Source organism: Gouania willdenowi, chromosome 17 (genome assembly GCF_900634775.1).
Source record: "Gouania willdenowi chromosome 17, fGouWil2.1, whole genome shotgun sequence".
Classification (NCBI taxonomy): Eukaryota; Metazoa; Chordata; class Actinopteri; order Blenniiformes; family Gobiesocidae; genus Gouania; species Gouania willdenowi.
The window spans coordinates 19,690,273-19,709,927 of record NC_041060.1 but is presented as its reverse complement, the minus strand read 5'-3'; the positions used below and the strand labels follow the sequence as shown (position 1 = coordinate 19,709,927).

The following is a 19,655-nucleotide window of genomic DNA, read 5'->3' as shown; positions in this document are numbered from 1 at the left end:
CAGATTACACCAGAGCACAGTTCTGTTTTCATGTGGTTTAAATATTCAGAATCTCGTTCAAATTCAATTTATTTTCAACAAAAGCAGGCAGTATTTTGACACTGTTCTTGCAGGAACTTTCCTAATTAATTACTTGTCTTATCCTTATTCATGTCACTTTGTGAGGGAACGGTGAGTCACAAAGTCTGGGGCAAAGTGCTTTTATTTCTGTTTTGCCACAGCAGAATATTTTATTGTTCTTCATTTAAATAAATTGACATACTGTATCCAGTCCTTTGTAACCGTTTGACAAATGGACTTCACACACAAAAAAAGCCTCATTATTCATTTAATCACAGATGTGACCGAGGAGCATTTAGAATAATAAAACATATTTGGTGTTCTTTCACTGAAGATGAATTATATCCACTGCTAAGGACACAATTTAATGTGCCTTTTAAATCTCTATGAAAAACAGTAGAAAAAAGACTGGGAGGAGTTGGGATTTTCATTTGAGCAAATAACAACAACATTATTACACTGTATATCACACAAAAATTACATTGTTCCCATTATTTGGTACTGAGCTTTGTAAGATATATACCACAATAATGTGGAACGGTTTATCTCATCTCCACTGTAATATTCCCACGATGCAGCAGCAGCATATAGGATGCATGAATGAGCAGACACCCAGTATAGCACGTACAGCAGCACAGTCTACACTTTAGTTGTTACAGAGCTTAGATAACCATACATTTAGGAGAGTGTGTACTGCTACAATTAGTTGTCTTGGTTGACCACGCCCTCTGTGAACATAAATAAAACACATTTCTTAACGTTCCTCCAAGTTTGCTTTCAAATCTTTGCCTTGGTGGGACTTTACTGGTGCAGTATTATCACCTTTTCACTCAGTAAAGAATCCCACACAGCTCCATGTCTTCCAGAGTCTACTTCATCTCTCATGAAAAAGGGCTTTACCACAATTTATTGATTTATTGTTTTTCATGATAACAAATGTAATTGCTTCTTTTTTTCTTCTTCTACTTATTTCTTGGAAGTATTTACACCTTCACACGCCATGCGACGAAAATACAATTTTGACACTTCATCAGACATGTCATCGTTATCTTTAAACATTTCCTCCACTTCAAGCTTATCACAGTGCATAATTCAACAGTTCATTATCAGCTATATATGATAAAGCATGCATGAAAAGAGAGATGTTTAAATGTGAAAAAAATCCAATTTCCCTGTTTGATGCCACTTTCCTAATTTAGAGCCTGTCAGGCAGCTTGTTATCAACTTTTATTTAAAATTAAAAGTTGTTCAACCAACAATAAAGGCCGAGGCTATTCATACGGATACGGAGCGTCCCTCATTGGCCAGTTTAGGTGACGTGATAGGTGCGCCACGTGACTTAAAGTTCCGTCAGATTTATTGTAGCTCATATTTATTTTTAGCTACCCCGCTAACCCTTTTATTTTAGCCCTAACCCTAACCCAGGAAATACTGTTTTGTTATGTATTTTTAACCCTAGGCCTATCCCTAACACAGGAAAAACGTTAAAATGTTTATTTTTAAATGTGGAATTTGCTATATTCAATTTGCTATGTTATAAATATGTTAAAATGAAGAAATACATAAGACAAAAGTGGGATTCGAATCCACGGAAAGAATAATCCTTGAATGCAGCGTGTTAGACCACTTGGCCATCCTGACATAGTGAAGAAACATGGGCACATTACGCTTATGTAGAAAAAGTCTGGAAAATGTACGTACACTTCGAACAATAAACTTCAGAGAACTATACCAGAGTAATATATTTTTTGCACCTTGCAGCTTCTTAGACTTTATACACAGTGTAGTAATGGAGATAAGTGGGATCTCAGTTACTTCTGCAGTACCTTAATGGTCGATGAAAATGTCATTAGCAGATTTCACACTAAAAAAAACATTTCATTTATCTATACGCCATCCTTTACCATCCCAATGATTATTTATAATTGCATGAATTATTATCTAAACGCTTTTATAGTGATTAGAAAATACATCACACGTTATGTGAATATCCTTTTCTCACACAGCTCAATAAATAAAACCCAGGAAAAAGAGGTTTCAAAAATGAAAAGGAATGATGAATCCGTCAAGGCAATTACCTTGATACCAGCTGAGCGGCATTTACCCACAGCATCTGGCACAGCGGCACGAGGTGGATCAATCATAGAAATGAGGCCCAAAAAGCAGAGGCGATCTGTGGGGAAGTTCATGTCGTCGCAATCGAAGGAAAACCCGCGAGGGAACTGGGATGGGGGCAGATTGGAGTGGCAGAAGCCTGCAACAGAAGAGGAATCAGTGAGGTGATCCCCAATAACAGGAAGAAATAACATTTCAATGCCCACAGTCACCTCTCACAAGCTCTTTTTATGTTGTGTAGGGGTGTGCATTGCCATCAATCTGACGACACGATACGATTCACGATTTGTGTGTCACGATACGATATATCCCGATACTTAAAAAATACATATACATTGCAATATATTGCAATATCAATAATTATAAATTTCACCTTTACAAGTACGAAATGGTATGAAATACAATTTATTTATTTAATTTTCTTTAAACTTGCGAAAACAATTAATGGTAACTAACTGTATTTCAAGTACCAAAATCAAAAACACAAGTGGTATGTTTATTAAACTGTCTCATACATTTTTTCCAAAAAGTTAAAATTTTGCTTATCCAACACAGTCTTTAAATTCTTAAAAAAAAAAAAAAAAAAAGGTAACCACATACATCTATAAAAGTGCCCAGTATGTTATATGAAAATAAAATGCATGCTATGCATATGTAAGCATATTATTGCTTTTTTGTTAAAAACCAAAATTTAAAAAATCAATTTGTATTGTCTAATATATCAGGATATGTTACCAAATTTATTTTTTCTTACACCCTTAATAAATGACAAGAAATCTTAATTAAAAAAAAGCTACTTTAATAACAAATCCTACTTGTATTTTGTTATTGCAGTATATTAATAGATGAGCAGGTGATATTTATAAAGGCTTCAAATCCTGTTGTAATCTTAAACCATTTAATACTTTTTTTTTTTTTACAAATAGTTAATCTCGAAAAGGAACAATCATTGTTATTAAAATACACTGTATCACTACATCATAAAGAACAGGATATGAATATTGGCTAAAAGCAGGTACCAAACAATCCATCAGCTACTCTTCAACAAACCATGCTCACAAAGCCTCCCTTAGATTGCTGCAATGAACATTTTCAAGCACGTTATAGAAACTAAAAGCTGTGTCCGACTGTCACTCCTTTCCACCTATTCCCCCGCGGACTCATTTTAGTGTGTGCTGCCAAATGTACCGAGCACTCTCTCTCCCAGTCCGCCCAGCTCCATGTAGGCATTTTGGAAAGCGTCTCTCCAGTTTTCATCAAGTGGCTGTTCTTGGCCGTGGATCATTATGGTACTGCACCTGTAAAGCATTTGATTACACATTAGTCGCTGACGCTGGCTGAAATATGATCTTTATTTGTACAGTTAATGTGTCACACAGGGACGATGAATAAATGATCAATCCAATCTAAAAATAAAGCCTTATCTGTACTTTAGGAAAAAAGAAATATTCTCATTCAACTAAAGCCATTTTAAACACAGTCATTCCAAGATGTAACTATCCTAAAACCTTTTCTTTTTTTTAAACACAGCCTAAACTATTTCCTCACTTGACGACAAAATCCTTTCCTAGTCGTGGCATTTCTAGATGTTTGGTAATTCTAGAACGTCTGTTAACTCCTTCTCTTGTTGGAAACCCAGAGACTTGAGACGAGGGGTGAGTATTGACGAGGATGTCGCAATACGATACGTATCACGATACTTGTGCCACGATGCGATATTATCACAATATCACGCGTGTTGTGATACTACGATATATTGTGATATCGCAATACATTGCGATATTCTACCGGGTTATAATCAAAATTAAACGTAGCGATGAAAAATCAAGTCGATGTATATGTTCATCAGAAGATATTGATCATTCAGAGGACAAATTCAGTCAAAAATATTTGCTTCAAAACATCTTTTTTATTATTATTATTATTATTATAACGACGGCGCCATCTACCGGAATGGAGGTGTGGAAGTGGCATCATTTTTAAGATTTTTATGTAGGGTCAACATGCCCAGTAGTTCGGCTGCTCAGCTGAGAAGTGACAGTGTCTCCAGTAGTAGAAAACACACGTCCACAAAAATGTGAAAAATACATTAAGAAAAATGTTGATTATACAAAAAATATAGGGAAAAAACAAAAAACAAAAAAATTTCTTTTTTAAATTGATTTTTTAAAAAATAAAATCCAGCCAGCATGTGCTGAAACATCCTTGGGAATGTCTGGAAAGCTGCTTACAACCTCCGTCAAGTCCCTGAGTTAAGCTTATGCATCTTTAGGTTGATTGAGTGGTGAAGTCGCTGAAACTTTAATGTGCATTGGTGGTGTATAAATATCAATTTCTGATTTTCAGCGCATTTCAGACATAGTTAAAAAGCAGATATTGTAGATCTGAGAAGTTAGAGAAATATTAGCAAAGCTACTGAATAGAGCACTATGTTGACAATGATGTGCCCTTATGTCAAAGCTAGGGCGTAAAACTAGAAATAGGCTTTGTATATATTGCTTCTTGGTGTATCGTTTGAACAAAGTGCTGATAAAAAAAAAACAACTAAAAAAATAATGGCTGTTTTCAAAATGGTACATTACGTATTACACACTACTAACTCAATGAGTATATACTGTCTACTATATATTATAAGTATGGTTAGGAAGATTAGGATGATGACCGTTCCCGTTCTTGAGTATACTTCCAAGCAGGGCTGTGCAGAGACCTTTGGAGGGGTAAGTGCTCAAAGTTAAAAGGGGGCACATGGAGCACAAATTTGAAACACCATATAGAAACATACCTTGCAATATAACCAGTTAAAGCTAGGGTAGGTGATTTTCTCCAGATACACTTTTGTACCCTTTTGGTTGAAATTGTCTTTATGTCCTGACAGAAATTAAGATCTTATGTGCTCTGAAGAAGGAGCGGAAAAAATCTGTCATCTGTAGCAAATGTAACACACACACACACATACAAAAAAAAAAAAATCACTTTGACAAAAGGGCACTTTGGGCATCAAGGGACAAAGGGGCAGGTGCTCAGCACCCTTGCCGTCCCCCACCCCCACCCCTCTGCACGTGCCTGCTTCCAAGTTTCCCAAGATGTGGTCATTTGATCCATAAAACTCGCGGAAACACATTTCATGTCGACATTTCGGAGATTTTCGGAAACCTGCCATTGTGCTACTGACAAAACTTCAAGTCTACTTCAAAACAAGAGTCCTATTTACCAAAGGGCTAAAAACGAATGGACAAGAAGAGATGCTCTTGTTTTGAAAAGGGAATGTTTGGTTTCTTGCTTGAAGCCGGTTATAGGAAGATTTTACGTTCCCCCCACAATGCATCATGGGACGGTTGCATATGACTCGTGTGCCCACCGTGCACACTAGGGAATTGTCCTAAGATAGTATTAATCTGGGTACTCCCTCTTTCCATACTATCTAATATGAACGCACTACATAGTTATTTTGACATCAGACTTAGTATGAGTAGTACGTTAGTATGCCATTTTGATAATGAATCACATTATATGCTGTATATATCTGTATGACTGAAATCAAAACTAAATACATAACAAATAAATAATAATAATTGAAAGACAATATTTACATTTTATTTTAATCCCGTGTTAGATAGTTTCAAACCAGGATAATCATTGTAAGTAAAAGAACAATCAATAACATTTATTGAGTCTATATTGATTAACAAACCTGTCTAGGATTCTTTCAGGTGCTCCCTTCATGACCAGAATGTGACCTGAAGGATTGTCCTCTACCTCATGGATGGAAAGCTAGAGGAGAAAACAAAAAAACGGATCATAAAAATGGTCCAAAAGAAGAAAAAAAAAAAGAATCTTTATACACAATTCTAAATTTACAAATACATAGTTTTTCTTTGATTGAAAAGAATGCAAAAGAAAGGCTGTAGTTACTGTAAATTCAGTAGCAGACCATTACCCTACTACTTCTAATATTTATCTATTATGATTAATCTTTGCATTGCTAGGAATAGATACTAGCTCTACTTCCAGAACGTCTTCCTGTTCAGAAGTTTATGAAGCATTAAATCATTGTCATTAAATACGTTATTTAAACAATTCATTTCAAGCAGGAGTTGCAAACATTTCAGTAAAAAATATTAATTAGAAGCGAAGAAAAGAAAGACTATGACCAATTTACAGACAGAGAATAGGCATGATAGAATGTTATATGATTTTATAATAATATTGAGATTTCATGATGACTTTTTGTGTGTGTCGCAGCTGAAATTGCACAATATTTTGTGATACAATGTCCTGTCGTACTGGTTCGGCATCATATTGTTAATGGTTTCTATGACTGTGGTCGAATAATGTTGTTTATTTGGTATGAAAAGGTGCCACTTTGTGTACTAGCAACATAAAATATCTATCTTTTTCTGTGCGCGCTTGTCATATTTTTCCAGGTGATTCAAGATGAAAAGTGACTTTGACTGATTTCACATTGAAAGGCATGTATTCCTGCTGCTGAAAGAGCTTTCATTCACTCTCCCACATGTGGCGTTAGACTTTGCACCATCCCTTCCACCACCTAAACCCATAGCTAAACAACTGTGCACGCACACACTCCCACAGGTAATTTGTATCAGAGTCACAGCATATCTAATCTCAGAAAACCAGAACAAAATTGCTTTTTTCTCCCCTCCTCATCAACAAAGACGTTCCTATTTTTAAGCATGGGAACCAAGTGCTGAAAATGCATTCTGGAAGTGGTTGATTTCCACACCACTGTCTTATTCATATTCAGGGTTAAATCTCCTGACAGGCTAAGATAACTGAGTGTGGTAAGTAATGCATACATGCATGCTATAATTATTCCCATGCCCTTGAGTAAAGTGTTAATACACTGTGCACTGACTTACTACTGTATGGCATTTGTTTACAACCCGTAATTAACTGTTGTCGACTTTTTTAACACAATCTACAATTTAAACCAATCCTTTTTCCCAGGAACATTTAGATACTGAAAAACTCCTCTGTTTTCAAAGAAGCAAAGATAAACATAAAGGCAAAAACAGTATTAAGGGCAAGACAAACACCATTTCAGAACCTAATTATTCTGTGAAGGGAAGCAAGGGATGCTAGAATGGTTCCAGATGAACGAATGCAAGCCCAGGAACACCCGATACCCATCTATGACAGATTTAACCCTAGGGTTGTCCTGATCCAACTTTTTTACTTCCGACATGATACCAATATTGAAGCCTTGAGTATTGTACGGGGTGCCAAATGTAAGGCTGTGCATGCTAAAATAAACAGCAACTTTTTTTTTTTTTTTTTTTAATAACATTTAGCAACGCACGCAATTCAAATTCTGTTACTTTTGACCAGATTTACAGCAATATTTGTCATATTTGTGATAATTTTTTTCTCAAAAAAACATGTCAATGTTAAATCTAAAGGTTGACTTTAAATCGAAATGTTTAATATGAAATATGAAATCGAAATGTTAAATATGAAATATGAAATCGAAATGTTAAATATGAAATCTAAATTTAAATGTAAAATCTAAATATTTCATTTAAATATAAATGCGAAGTATAAATCTTTTATTTTGGCACTTCCGGTGAATTTGCATTATAGCTAAATATTGAGTTTCACTTGTAACATATAGATTTAAATTTAACATCGAGATTTAACATTTAGATTTAAATTTAACATTTAGATTTAACATTTAGATTTAAATTTAACATTTGACATTTAACATTCACATTTAATATTTACATTTAACAGCTAGCATTTAAAATTTAAATTTAGATTTAACATTTAGATATACTGTAGATTTCATATTTAACATCAACATATTTTTATGAGAAAAAATGTATCACAAATTTCACAAATATTACTGTAAATCTAGTCAAAGGTAACTTTTTAAATGTGAATTGTTGCTAAATGTTGCAAAAAGTTGCTGTTTATTTTAGGATTGGCAACTTTACAATCGGCGCCCCATAGTATTGATATTAGAATTAATCCGATCCCATATAAGCAGGAATCATTCATACTTTCATTGCTTATTTTATAGTGTGGTATTATTGAAAGGGTTTGATCAAGTGATATTTCTTAAACAGAGACCATTAGTCAGCAACAGTAGTGAAACTGATCAATTTATTATTAACCAATGGGTTACATACATTTTAACCTGAAACATAAAAAAAATATTCTACAATTGAATGAGATTAATAAAAACAAATTAGAAAACTCTGAAAAATAACAACAATAAATCCAATACAAAACCAAAAAAAAAAATAATAATTAAAGTGTAAAATAGCCACTAGCTTAATTTAAACATTAAATAGAAGTTCCTGAAAATTAACCTAAAATCCATTAATAGTGATAAACAAATTGCGCTTTAAAGTGCAGAATAACAATGCAAATTCACTTTTTACTGTCAGTATATAGTTCTGTCAGCTGCTGGATAGAAGTGTTGGAGTGGAGTCTTGAATGGTTATTGCTTTTTGCGGATATTTAAGATACAAGTCGATATAATCAGATCCATTTTTTTCTTTTTTTGCTGATATCGGACCAATCAATATGGGATTGGGACCTCTCTATTCAACAACTTTCACTCTGCTGTAATTTAGGGGTAACAAGCTGCAATTTTACTTTTAATAAACATGTAAACTACACATTAAAGGTAGATTTAATACTAAGTTACTATATTGGATCAGAAAACAGTGCAGAACACAGTTTTTCATTTTACTGAATAAAGGTTTAGGTGCGCGTTGAGAAGGTGCAACAATGGTGGATTTATCTTGAAAAAAACTGAGTTTCATCAGGATTTCCTCTTGGCGAGCACATCAAATCCCAGTGACCTTTCTTGGACAGAGGCCACCAGCTTGCCTTTAAATCAGATTGAACCATGCATCATGTAATTTACAGAACACGTCAGAGATGTTGCATCAGAAAAAGAAGTAAAAGCAAACGAACAGACAACATGTATCCATAATCCCACCGCCTAGAGCTGTCCGCTGCACTGAGAAATAAAAAGGAATTTCAATTAAGGGAATGTCAAAGGATTTACAGCCAGCGCATCAAACATCAGGCCTTCACCGTACTAACTCCATCCAAATGTTGTATCACCAGACCTCATTCTGTCACGTAAATAGGAAGTCGTTCCATTGAGCCGCTGATTCAAATAAGGAGACACTATTCCCAATTTGCTAACAATGCTAACCTGACTGTAACTCTTTGTGGGGAGCCAAAACAAACCATTTCACAATCCAGATGTGTGCATACATAAAACTTACAGCTCAAAGCTCTATTGCTGCGAGACTTTTCTAATGCTGTGTTTGTGGCCTGTTGGCACTTTTCCAAGTATGGCAATGAATAGCAATATGAGTGGCCACGTTTACGAGAGCGATTTAATTCCTCTTTAAAGCGGAATAAAAGTGAATTCCTCCGTAACCTGACCTTGTAAACACATAATTCCTAATGCTAATTGAATTCCAAATTAAAGTTCATTCCGAATTAAGTGGCCGGTACATTCCGTTTTTAATTCCGAATTAGATAATTCCTCTTTTTTGTAAACACTTATCTTGGTTAAAGCCGCGTGAAGATCATTCGTATCGTTTTGCGCATGCGCGACTTGCGGTGATGACATAATCCAAGATGGCGGCGGCCCAGATTCCCAACCTAGACTATTTAATAAGAGCCTTAAAAAGACTTGGATATATTGAAAAAAGTGGATGGACAGAGGCATAAACATGCGGACTTTCACACGGACACACACAGACTTATTAAACACACTCAGACCTCGGTAAACGGAACAGGCTTCACCGGACGGCAGCACTAGGACCCGGAAGCGGAGTAAATGCATCTTTGCACTGCTGCACAGGCTGTAATATCACCAGTTTATCATTTTACCAGTTGTTAGAGCTACTATCTTTACCAGGGAGCAAATATTTATTCCTGATGATTGTTTTCCAGACTTTTTACCGGTGACTAGTTCCTATCTCTCGTCCGCTCCACGGTCCAAACTGAAACCGTGTGTTATTGTTGAGCTGCTGCTTCAAAAATACAATAAAAATAAAGGTGAAAACAGTTCTCATGTGTGGTCGTCTGTGTTATAGCCGACAATAAAAGGTTTGTTGTGTGTTTTTCCTGATAGACGTGAAAAGCGGAATTAAATAAAGCCGAATAAACCAGTTTTCCATGTAAACCTCGTTCGGAAATTACTATTTCCATGTAAACACAAAGCAGAACATTTGAGTTCAGAATGATTTAATTTGGAATAAATAATTCAGAATTGAAAAAAAAAACATGTAAACAAGGCCAATGTAGAGCAGGTTGGTGCAGTGAGAAAATGCATATGAGCGTATGCATTTCCTGGACTTGATGAATACAGGTGGAAACAATAATATGGATGACATTTGTTCATATACGTTAAGTTATTGAAAGGCTTTTTTTTTCTTTTTTTTTCTTTTTTTAAAGTGACTTTTCAAATGAATAATATTTAAAGTGCCGTGGTTCAGTGGTAGAGTTGGTCGACTAATAAGAGAAGGGTTGGAGGTTCGAATCCTGCCCTATCTAAGACATTGTTGTTGTGTCCTTGAGCAAGGCACTTTAGCTACATTGCCTTGTATGAATGGGTATGAATTGTGCATGAAAGTTGGTTGTGGTCAGAGGGGCCATAGGCATGAAATGGCAGCTGTGGCTCCAATGTCGCTTACCACCAACGCTATGATTGGTGACAAAGAATAATGGTTTCTGTAACGCGCTTTGAGTCTCCTTGCAAAAAGTGCTATATAAATCCAAGCTATAATTATTATTATTAGTATTATTATTATTATTATTGATTATAAAAAAAGCCTTGATCAAAACTCCAAATGAACCAATTAAATGTGATAATAAGCCGGGTAGAACCATGCTCTCCATTACATAGTGACCAATAATGTGTGATTGAAAATAAATAATGAAAAAATAATAATGATAATATACCCATTGAACTGAATTTTACAGTTGTTAAACCCTTTGGTTACTTAGTCACTTGTGTGCTTGTCTTATGTACTCATGTCATAGTAGTCAAGGGTGAATTTCTGTAGAATTTTTGCATTCAATGTAGTGGCCTAAAGGTTAATGGAGTGTGCGTCATCACTGCTGCTGTGGCCCCATGAGCAAGGCCATTAACCTCTAATTCATCCAGGGACACCGTGCAGTATCTGCCCACTGCTTCTTAGATATATGGGTTAAACAGCAGAGGACTTCACATTTCATGTATATCGAAATCAGGTACAGGTGAGTTGAAAATAAACAGAACTTAATATGTATGATAACTTTTTGATAAATAGCAAAAAAAAAAAAAAAGATGCATAAATATATAGAAATATTTATCTTTCCTCCCCTTAGCACAGACAGAATGATTTGAGGGATTAATTGAATTGACAAAATGTTATTTTTGTCAGTCTCAGCACACAGTTGTTCTCATCATGAACAAACACGATTACCGCTGCCTACCTGGTACTTGTTGGTGGAGTTAAATGGTATTTCTGCCACTTTGTGGTTTCTGCCTCTCATTTCCCGAACGCTTCCACAGCACAGCTCAATGCATTTCAGCAGTGCAGACTCAGAGGCGTCTCCAGCTGTTTCCCTCTGAGAAACAAACACACACACAGAGGGGTACATTAGCACGGATGCTCATGCTTACAAACAAATAAGCTTCGTCTACCTCACAACCTTCTGTGTAGGAGATACCAAACAATGTCATCTGTTAAGATTTTAATAAAACCTGTGCTTCAGGACTTATTGAATGCATTTATCTGCTTCATTATTATGCGGGATGATGTCACTTTAAAGCGTTTCACGATCACTTGCTTCACATTGTCACCCTCCTTCTACAGTCGACACCTGCTTATCCTGTTAAGGCCCCCAAGGTGCCAAGGTGTTGATCCTATTCCACCTGACTAAGGGGGAAGCTGTAGCTCACAGAGAGAGACAGTCATAGACACACACTCACTGTCTTTTGCTTGCAATGAACACTTTAGTGGCAAAAGATTAACCAACACATAACAGAAAATATAAAGCAGCTTAAAGAAAATCATCTTAAATTTGGTGGTGCTACCCACAGCCTCACTGTAAGCCTGCACTACAGCTCTGAGAGAATAAAGATAAAAACCAGTGCAATATTCCTCACAAAATATGTTCCTACAGCACAAACCCAATCACCTTCCAGGCTTATATATAAATATACTGTAACTTTTATGTTTTCCAGCATGTAGTTATGGAAAAAAAAAAAAAACTGCCCCATATTGTGCTCAGATGAGAGAGGCTCCAGTGCATTGAACGGGATAATTTGATAGGGATTGATGGATTGTAGGACATTTGCCCATTGAACAGCTGCTCTCCGGACATTAACCAACCCCAAAATTTGAAAAAGTGACAATCGCCCACCAGTGGGCATTGATCGAGTGAGTAACTGTACCAGCACTGGATTAGATGGATGAAATGGATAGATGATGGATGGATGGATGGATGGATGGATGGATGGATGGATGGATTGCATCAATATTAACCAAGTCACAAGCTGAACCATGGTCGACAACCAGTACCTCGGTCTTATCAAGGTTCAGCTGTATAAAGTTGTGAGAGAAACATCCAGCAGGAAATGTCTCTTATTCAGTTTTTCAGCGTATTTAAAAGGTTAAAACCCATTCTGTTTAGAAGACTGATATAATTGGTTATCGTCCGCATATGAGTGGAAGCTCACATTGTTGCGGTGGATGTTGTGTCCTCAGAGAAGCATTTAAAGTGAGAAGAGGAGTGGTCCAAGGACCAAACCCTGGGGATCCCCACAAGTAACCTTAGCGCTTGAGGAGTTTCCAATAGCGACATTAAAAGATATGTTATTTAAATAGGAATAAAACCAATGTGAACCAGACATGCCAACCCAGTGTTTAAGTTGTTCTAATAAAATAAAATGACCAACAGTGTCAAAGTCAGCACTTCAATCTAAAAGAACTAATACAGAAGATTTACCAGCATCAGCAGCAATCAGGAGGTTGTTAAAAACTTTAAGAAGTTCCTTAGCTGTGCTGCTTCTTCCTAAAACCAGGCTGGAATTCCTCAAAGAACTTGTGTAATTATCTTTTCTTTTTTTTGTACACATGTTGAGCGGTCCAAGATGACAAACTTTTCACATTCATCAAAATGTATGATTTGCAATAAAAGCCTTCGCTGTCGGTGCAATAGTCACACACTTAGAAATCACACAAATATAGCAGGAAAACAATCTCCTGTTTGAATGTGCAGTGGTTGATATTTACGGTGCATTTCCGTTTGATTTTTGTCTTCAACTCCTGTGAAATAAGCTCTAGAAATAGACTCAGCTGGTAAAAAATTATTATTAGGTACGGTGTAACATTTCCTCTCATGAAAATTTGAAAGCAATAACTGCTATTCAGCGCACTTTTGGAATCAAGGCAAAATTGATTAATCTGACACCTTACAAACTAGAAGACGCCATAAAGGCCCCAAATTCCTTTTTGTTTCTGCTTATTCATTCATGAAGAGCTGCAAAACAAGGACATGCACTGCTGGATTTGTCCTTGTTTGTGGCTATTCATGAATTATTAAATAGATCATAGAAACTCGGTTTTTCACCTTTTTCCGGGTTAATATGAGGACTTAAACTTTTAATGTAGTATGTTTCACTTATTGTAATGCATGACAAGAACCAGGCACATGGCATGTGGTAGGTATAGCGAGGCATGTTAGTCAGGTATGAACCCAGCAGATCTCTCAGATCTATGGACACAGGTCAGATAGTGGAGCCCAGAGTTCACAGTAAACATGGTGATGCTGCTTTTAGTTGTTATGCTGCAAAGAAGTGCAACAAACTGCCAGCAGAGCTGAAGTCAGCATCTAATGTGAACATTTTTAAATCAAAGTTAAAGGCACTTTTTTTCTCTACTGCGTATGATTGAGAGAGAGATTTTTTGTCATGTTGTTGATGTCATGATGATTTTACTGATGATTTTAATTGATTTTACTGATGATTTTAATTGATTTTACTGATGATTTTAATTGATTTTACTGATGATTTTAATTGATTTTACTGATGATTTTAAATGTTCTTATTGATTTTAAACAATGAATGTTTTATCATGTAAAGCACATTGAGTTGCCTTGAGTATGAAATGCGCTATACAAATAAATTTGCCTTGCCTTGCCTATGTAGTCAAGTGGCAGCATCTTTTTCTCTGAGAGACAAACTGAGGATTTCTTTAAAACAGCTGGATATGATTGATGTCCCTCCATCAGCAATGTGCACATTTGTCAATCCAATGTGGGATTTATTTCCAGGAGTGCGTTAGATTGTTTTTATTCTTCAAATGTGTGTCCGAGACTGGAAGCAGGTAAGCTTGTGTGTGTGCATTTTACTGCTTGTCAAGTATAGCTGAGATTTGAATGTGCTCACCAGGGCTGTTTGAAGATGTAAGGGGGCCTTTGGGCCAAACATCTTTGGGAATCCTTGTTTTCTCAAAATAGCAAGGGTTTAGAATTTTTTTCAGATTTCAAGGATTTGTAATTGATTGTTATATCTTTAGAGATTCAATGCAGTACAAACTTCATTTGCAATTTAGGAAAATAAGGTGACAAATCCCAGTCCACGCAACAATCCAAAAGAGTAATAGAAGTTGCTTTAATTTTCCAAGTCAAAAAAATACATGGAACCCCATATAAGTGTTAACAATTACAAATCTAATAATGACACTAACATTTGAGGGAGTAATATAATCACATTTACAGGCACCACTGCAATACCAGCTGTGCTATTGTTTTTTTTTGTTTTTTTTTTTGGGTGAGTGTGGTCTGTAAAGCCCCGGCAAATGCTAACATTATGAAAAGTAGAAAACACAAACATATTTTAGGCGCAAAGAATCAATGTAAAGAATAACCATTGGAATGTATGTCAAAATGAATGTCGTAACAGGGGTTTCAGGGGTCCATGATGGCTGTCGGGCTCATTGGCTTTGCATTGAGCAAGAAACGGCTCTGAATGCAGGCTGACACTGTATAAATACAGTCCCTTAGTACCTTCCTTTGGCTTTTTGTCATGACAGCAACTGCTGCAACTCCATACAAACCTTTCTTTGATTGACTTGATGTATACACTGAGTTTCCTGAGACAAATGTGGGTTAAATACTTTCAATTTCTTTTTTCTTTTGTAGAATGAAAAAAGAGCAGATTCTTAGAAATGAATTAGTGAGGATGTGTAACAGTTATTCACTATTGTTTTGCATGTACTTTATTATTATTATTATCATTATTATTATTATCATTATTATTATTATTATTATTATTATTATTATTATTAGATTTTGGGCGGTTTAATTGTCCTTCACATTTAGTCTGATTCTACCAACCAGGGTTAGGGGTAACCAGCGTACAGAATGTACTCGGAACAATTGTGATCTGGTTCTTGACTAATTGGCAAAGATAAATAAAAAAAATCAGAAATTACACATTCAAGTCTATTGGAACAGTGACATCATACTGATTCCGAAGGGCATACTTTGGGTTATACTGACTCTGAGGGGTACACCCACAATTATACTGATTCCGGGAGGAATTATACTGACTTTGAGGGGTTATACTGACTCCGAGGAGTTTATTTATTTATTATTTATTTTATTGGGACAGTGTATGTTAATGAACAAGCATGAAATGCATGCATGTAAACGAGCCGGATTGTAGCCAAAGGCTAATTTTACATCTACAGTAAGTGCAGCGTTATCTATAAATGATCAAAAGCCCTATATACAATAATCAAATTAGACTTACAAATTAATTCAGCTTCACAACCACTCATCCATGTTCTCTTATCTTACATAATGTACATATTACAGATTAAAGAACTTTATAATAAAATACAACATACCCATTAATGTATGCAACTTATAACCATTTTTTTACTTGGACTGGCTTATGCATCCTCACTTGCCTTTCCTTTGGGAAATGCAGTTGGTCTAGTTGTATTTTTTTTTTGCAAATGTTATTATTGCAGATTCAAGCTCTTCAATATTTGAGTGACATCTAATATGATCCTGTTATGATACTCAAGCCATGAAGCAGAAATCATGTCGTATGAATAATGTGCATGTTAGGGTTTGTTCTGTTTTCCCTCCCCCTTGTGTTTTTTTTCTTTTTTTGTTTCTCTGCAGGGCTGAGTGACGGGGGCGTGGCTGAGACCTGCAGCAACGAGGCACACCTGATCCTGGTTGATGAGCCTGATATATAAGCTCTGTTCAGTCCTCTCCATGCTGCCAGAAAATTCCGTCACGCTCGGTACTGTTGGAGCTGTTTTGTTTGAACACTGAGGATTTTTGATACTTACCTGTTACCTCCTGTGCTCAGGATATCTTCTGTGCCTCACTGCCTGCTCCTGCTCCGTCTGCTCCCAGCCAGCCTCCGTCACCTCAGCCACTTCGTTTTTTTGTAAAAATAAATTCTCAAAGCTTTCCTGTCTCCGTCTCCGCTTTGGGGTCCGACTTGAAACCCTAACAGAATTTTCTGGCCAATATGGACCCCGCAGAGATGGGAAAATTCAGGCAAGCTTTGGCTTTGCAAGGGACTCGTGTTGGTCAACATGAAAAGACTCTTAATGAGATCGTGGATTCACTCCGTCAACTCAATAGCAATTTTTCTGAGTTGAGTAGCCGTCTTGACCAAGTTACAACTCACATTGCCGCAGCCAACTCTCCACCAGCTCAAGTTGAGGCTCCATCTGCTCCTGCGCCTCCAGACAGTCACCATTCCCTACCTCGTGAACCTTTCATCCCCACTCCTGCCAGATATTCAGGTGAAATAGGGTCATGTGGTCAGTTTATACACCAGTGTATGCTTGTTTTTAACCAACAGCCATTAACCTATTCCACTGATAAAGCTAGGGTTGCTTTTATTATGAGTTTGCTCGCGGGTAAAGCTTCAGCATGGGCTGTAGCTCTAGTCAATAGCAAATCTCCAGTATGTGATACTCTGGGTTCATTCACTAATGAGATGCGTAGAGTGTTTGACCACCCACTTCAAGGAAAGGAAGCCAGTAGCCGGCTACTTTCATTACGTCAAGGTGCAGGTTCAGTTACCACCTACTCCATAGATTTCCGTATCCTAGCAGCCGAGACTGGGTGGGATGAAAGGGCCTTGCAGGGAGTATTCTTCCGGGGTTTGAGTGAAGAGATTAAGGACCAGCTAGCTGCCCATGATGAGACCACCACTCTTGAGGAACTCATTTCCCTAGCCATACGTTTAGACAACCGTTTAGCAGAGAGGCGTAGGGAGAGAGCAGCTAGGAGAAGCCAACCCCCCCCACTTCTCTACACCAATCAGCCTCGTCAGCCAACACCTGCAGCTCGTCCACCCCCACAATCATACTCCACTTCTGTTCCTGCTACTTCCACCCAGAGTACTGAAGAACCCATGCAGCTGGGCAGGATGACACTCAGTTCTCAAGAGCGTCAGCGCCGGCTAAGCCTCGGACTATGCATGTATTGTGGACAAGCTGGACACCTTGTTGCTTACTGTTCAGCTCGGCCAAAAGACCAGGCTCATCGGCCAGCGGAGGGGCGCTGGTGAGCCACACTCCCACGGATCCCCCCTCCAGGCGAATCCAGCTAGAAGGTACAGTGTCCAACTCTAAGGACTCTTTTTCCCTGCTAGCCCTAGTGGATTCCGGAGCCGATGATAATTTTATTGACAATTTGTTTGTTTCCCAGTGTAACATTCCCTCCGAGCCTCTCCCTGAGCCTAAGAATGTCTATGCCCTAGATGGGAAACTGCTGGCAACTGTAACTCACCGCACCATTCCCATGTCTTTGCGACTTTCTGGCAATCATCATGAGATCATATCCTTGTACATCGTGAGTTCACCTTCCTCCCCATTAGTTTTAGGCCTTCCCTGGCTTAAACGACACAACCCACATATAGACTGGTTAAAGCTGTCCATAGTAAATTGGAGTTTATTTTGTCACAATCATTGTCTCCATTCAGCCATTCCTCCTAACGCAAGCACACCTGCAAGCCTCAAGCCCATAGATCTGACCTTGGTACCAGTTGAATATCATGACCTCCAGGAGGTTTTTTCTAAGGATCAGGCCTTATCACTACCTCCTCACAGACCATATGACTGCAGCATTGACTTGATCTCAGGTGCACCGTTGCCTACCAGTAAACTTTATAATCTGTCCAAGCCTGAGAGGGAGGCCATGGAGACGTACATTTCTGATTCCCTAGCTTCTGGCCTCATTCGACCTTCCTCTTCCCCTGTTGGAGCTGGGGTTTTTTTTGTTGACAAGAGGGACCGGACTCTACGCCCATGCATTGACTACAGGGGGCTAAATGACATAACGGTCAAGAACAAGTATCCTCTTCCCCTAATTGATTCTGCTTTTAGCTCTCTCCAAGAAGCCACCATTTTTACTAAACTTGATCTCCGGAATGCTTATCACCTGGTCCGCATTAAGGAAGGTGATGAGTGGAAGACAGCATTCAACACTCCTCTTGGACATTTTGAGTACCTAGTTATGCCATTTGGTTTAACTAATGCCCCAGCTGTTTTCCAGGTGCTCATTAATGATGTTTTACGTGACATGTTGAATCGCTTTGTTTTTGTATACATTGATGACATTTTGATTTTTTCTCGCTCGTTAGAGGAACATGTCCAGCATGTACGACTGGTACTTCAACGTCTTCTGGAGAACAGACTTTATGTTAAGGCTGAAAAGTGTGGGTTTCATCTACATTCTGTTGGTTTCCTTGGTTTTGTTGTCGAAGAGGGGAGGATTAAAGCAGATCCAGCAAGAGTAAGGGCCGTGGCTGATTGGCCAACTCCCACCAACAGAAAGCAACTCCAGAGTTTTTTGGGATTTGCCAACTTCTATAGGCGCTTTATTAGAGACTATAGTAAAGTGGCTGCACCTCTCAACAAACTTACGTCTATAAAGGTGCCTTTCAACTGGTCTGCTGAAGCAGGGGGAGCTTTTGTCAAGTTAAAGACTCTATTTTGTTCGGCTCCAATCTTGTCTCACCCAGATCCTTCATCACAATTCGTCATTGAAGTGGACGCATCCGACTCTGGCATTGGAGCTGTGCTTTCTCAACGCTCTGTTTCAGACCAAAAGCTACATCCATGTGCTTTCTATTCCCGACGACTGACCCCTGCGGAGAAAAATTATGATGTTGGCAACAGAGAGCTGCTGGCAGTCGTTGTGGCACTTAAGGAGTGGAGGCACTGGCTGGAGGGCTCGGTGCAACCGTTTATGGTATGGACAGATCACAAAAACTTATCTTATCTCCGCTCTGCACGCAGGCTAAACTCTCGCCAGGCTCGATGGGCGCTTTTCCTGGGTCGTTTCAACTTTACTTTGACTTACCGTCCAGGTTCCAGAAATGTCAAGCCAGATGCCTTGTCTCGCCAGTTTGCACCTCCTGTGGATGAACCTCCAGTGGAAACAATCCTGCCTTCTTC

The 19,655-nt window shown here is 37.8% G+C and overlaps 1 protein-coding gene across 1 annotated transcript in view; it reads right to left on the bottom strand.

Annotated features, from left to right (window-relative positions):
- atp1a2a (ATPase Na+/K+ transporting subunit alpha 2a) overlaps nucleotides 1–19,655 on the bottom strand; it is a 57,686-nt gene that overhangs the window by 15,677 nt on the left and 22,354 nt on the right. The window contains exons 11-14 of the mRNA XM_028472634.1: nucleotides 11,647–11,781; nucleotides 5,867–5,946; nucleotides 3,364–3,473; nucleotides 2,139–2,314 (exon numbers count right to left, since the gene is read on the bottom strand). Of these exons, the coding sequence (XP_028328435.1) occupies nucleotides 2,139–2,314; nucleotides 3,364–3,473; nucleotides 5,867–5,946; nucleotides 11,647–11,781 (501 nt within the window). The remainder of the gene's footprint in view (nucleotides 1–2,138; nucleotides 2,315–3,363; nucleotides 3,474–5,866; nucleotides 5,947–11,646; nucleotides 11,782–19,655) is intronic.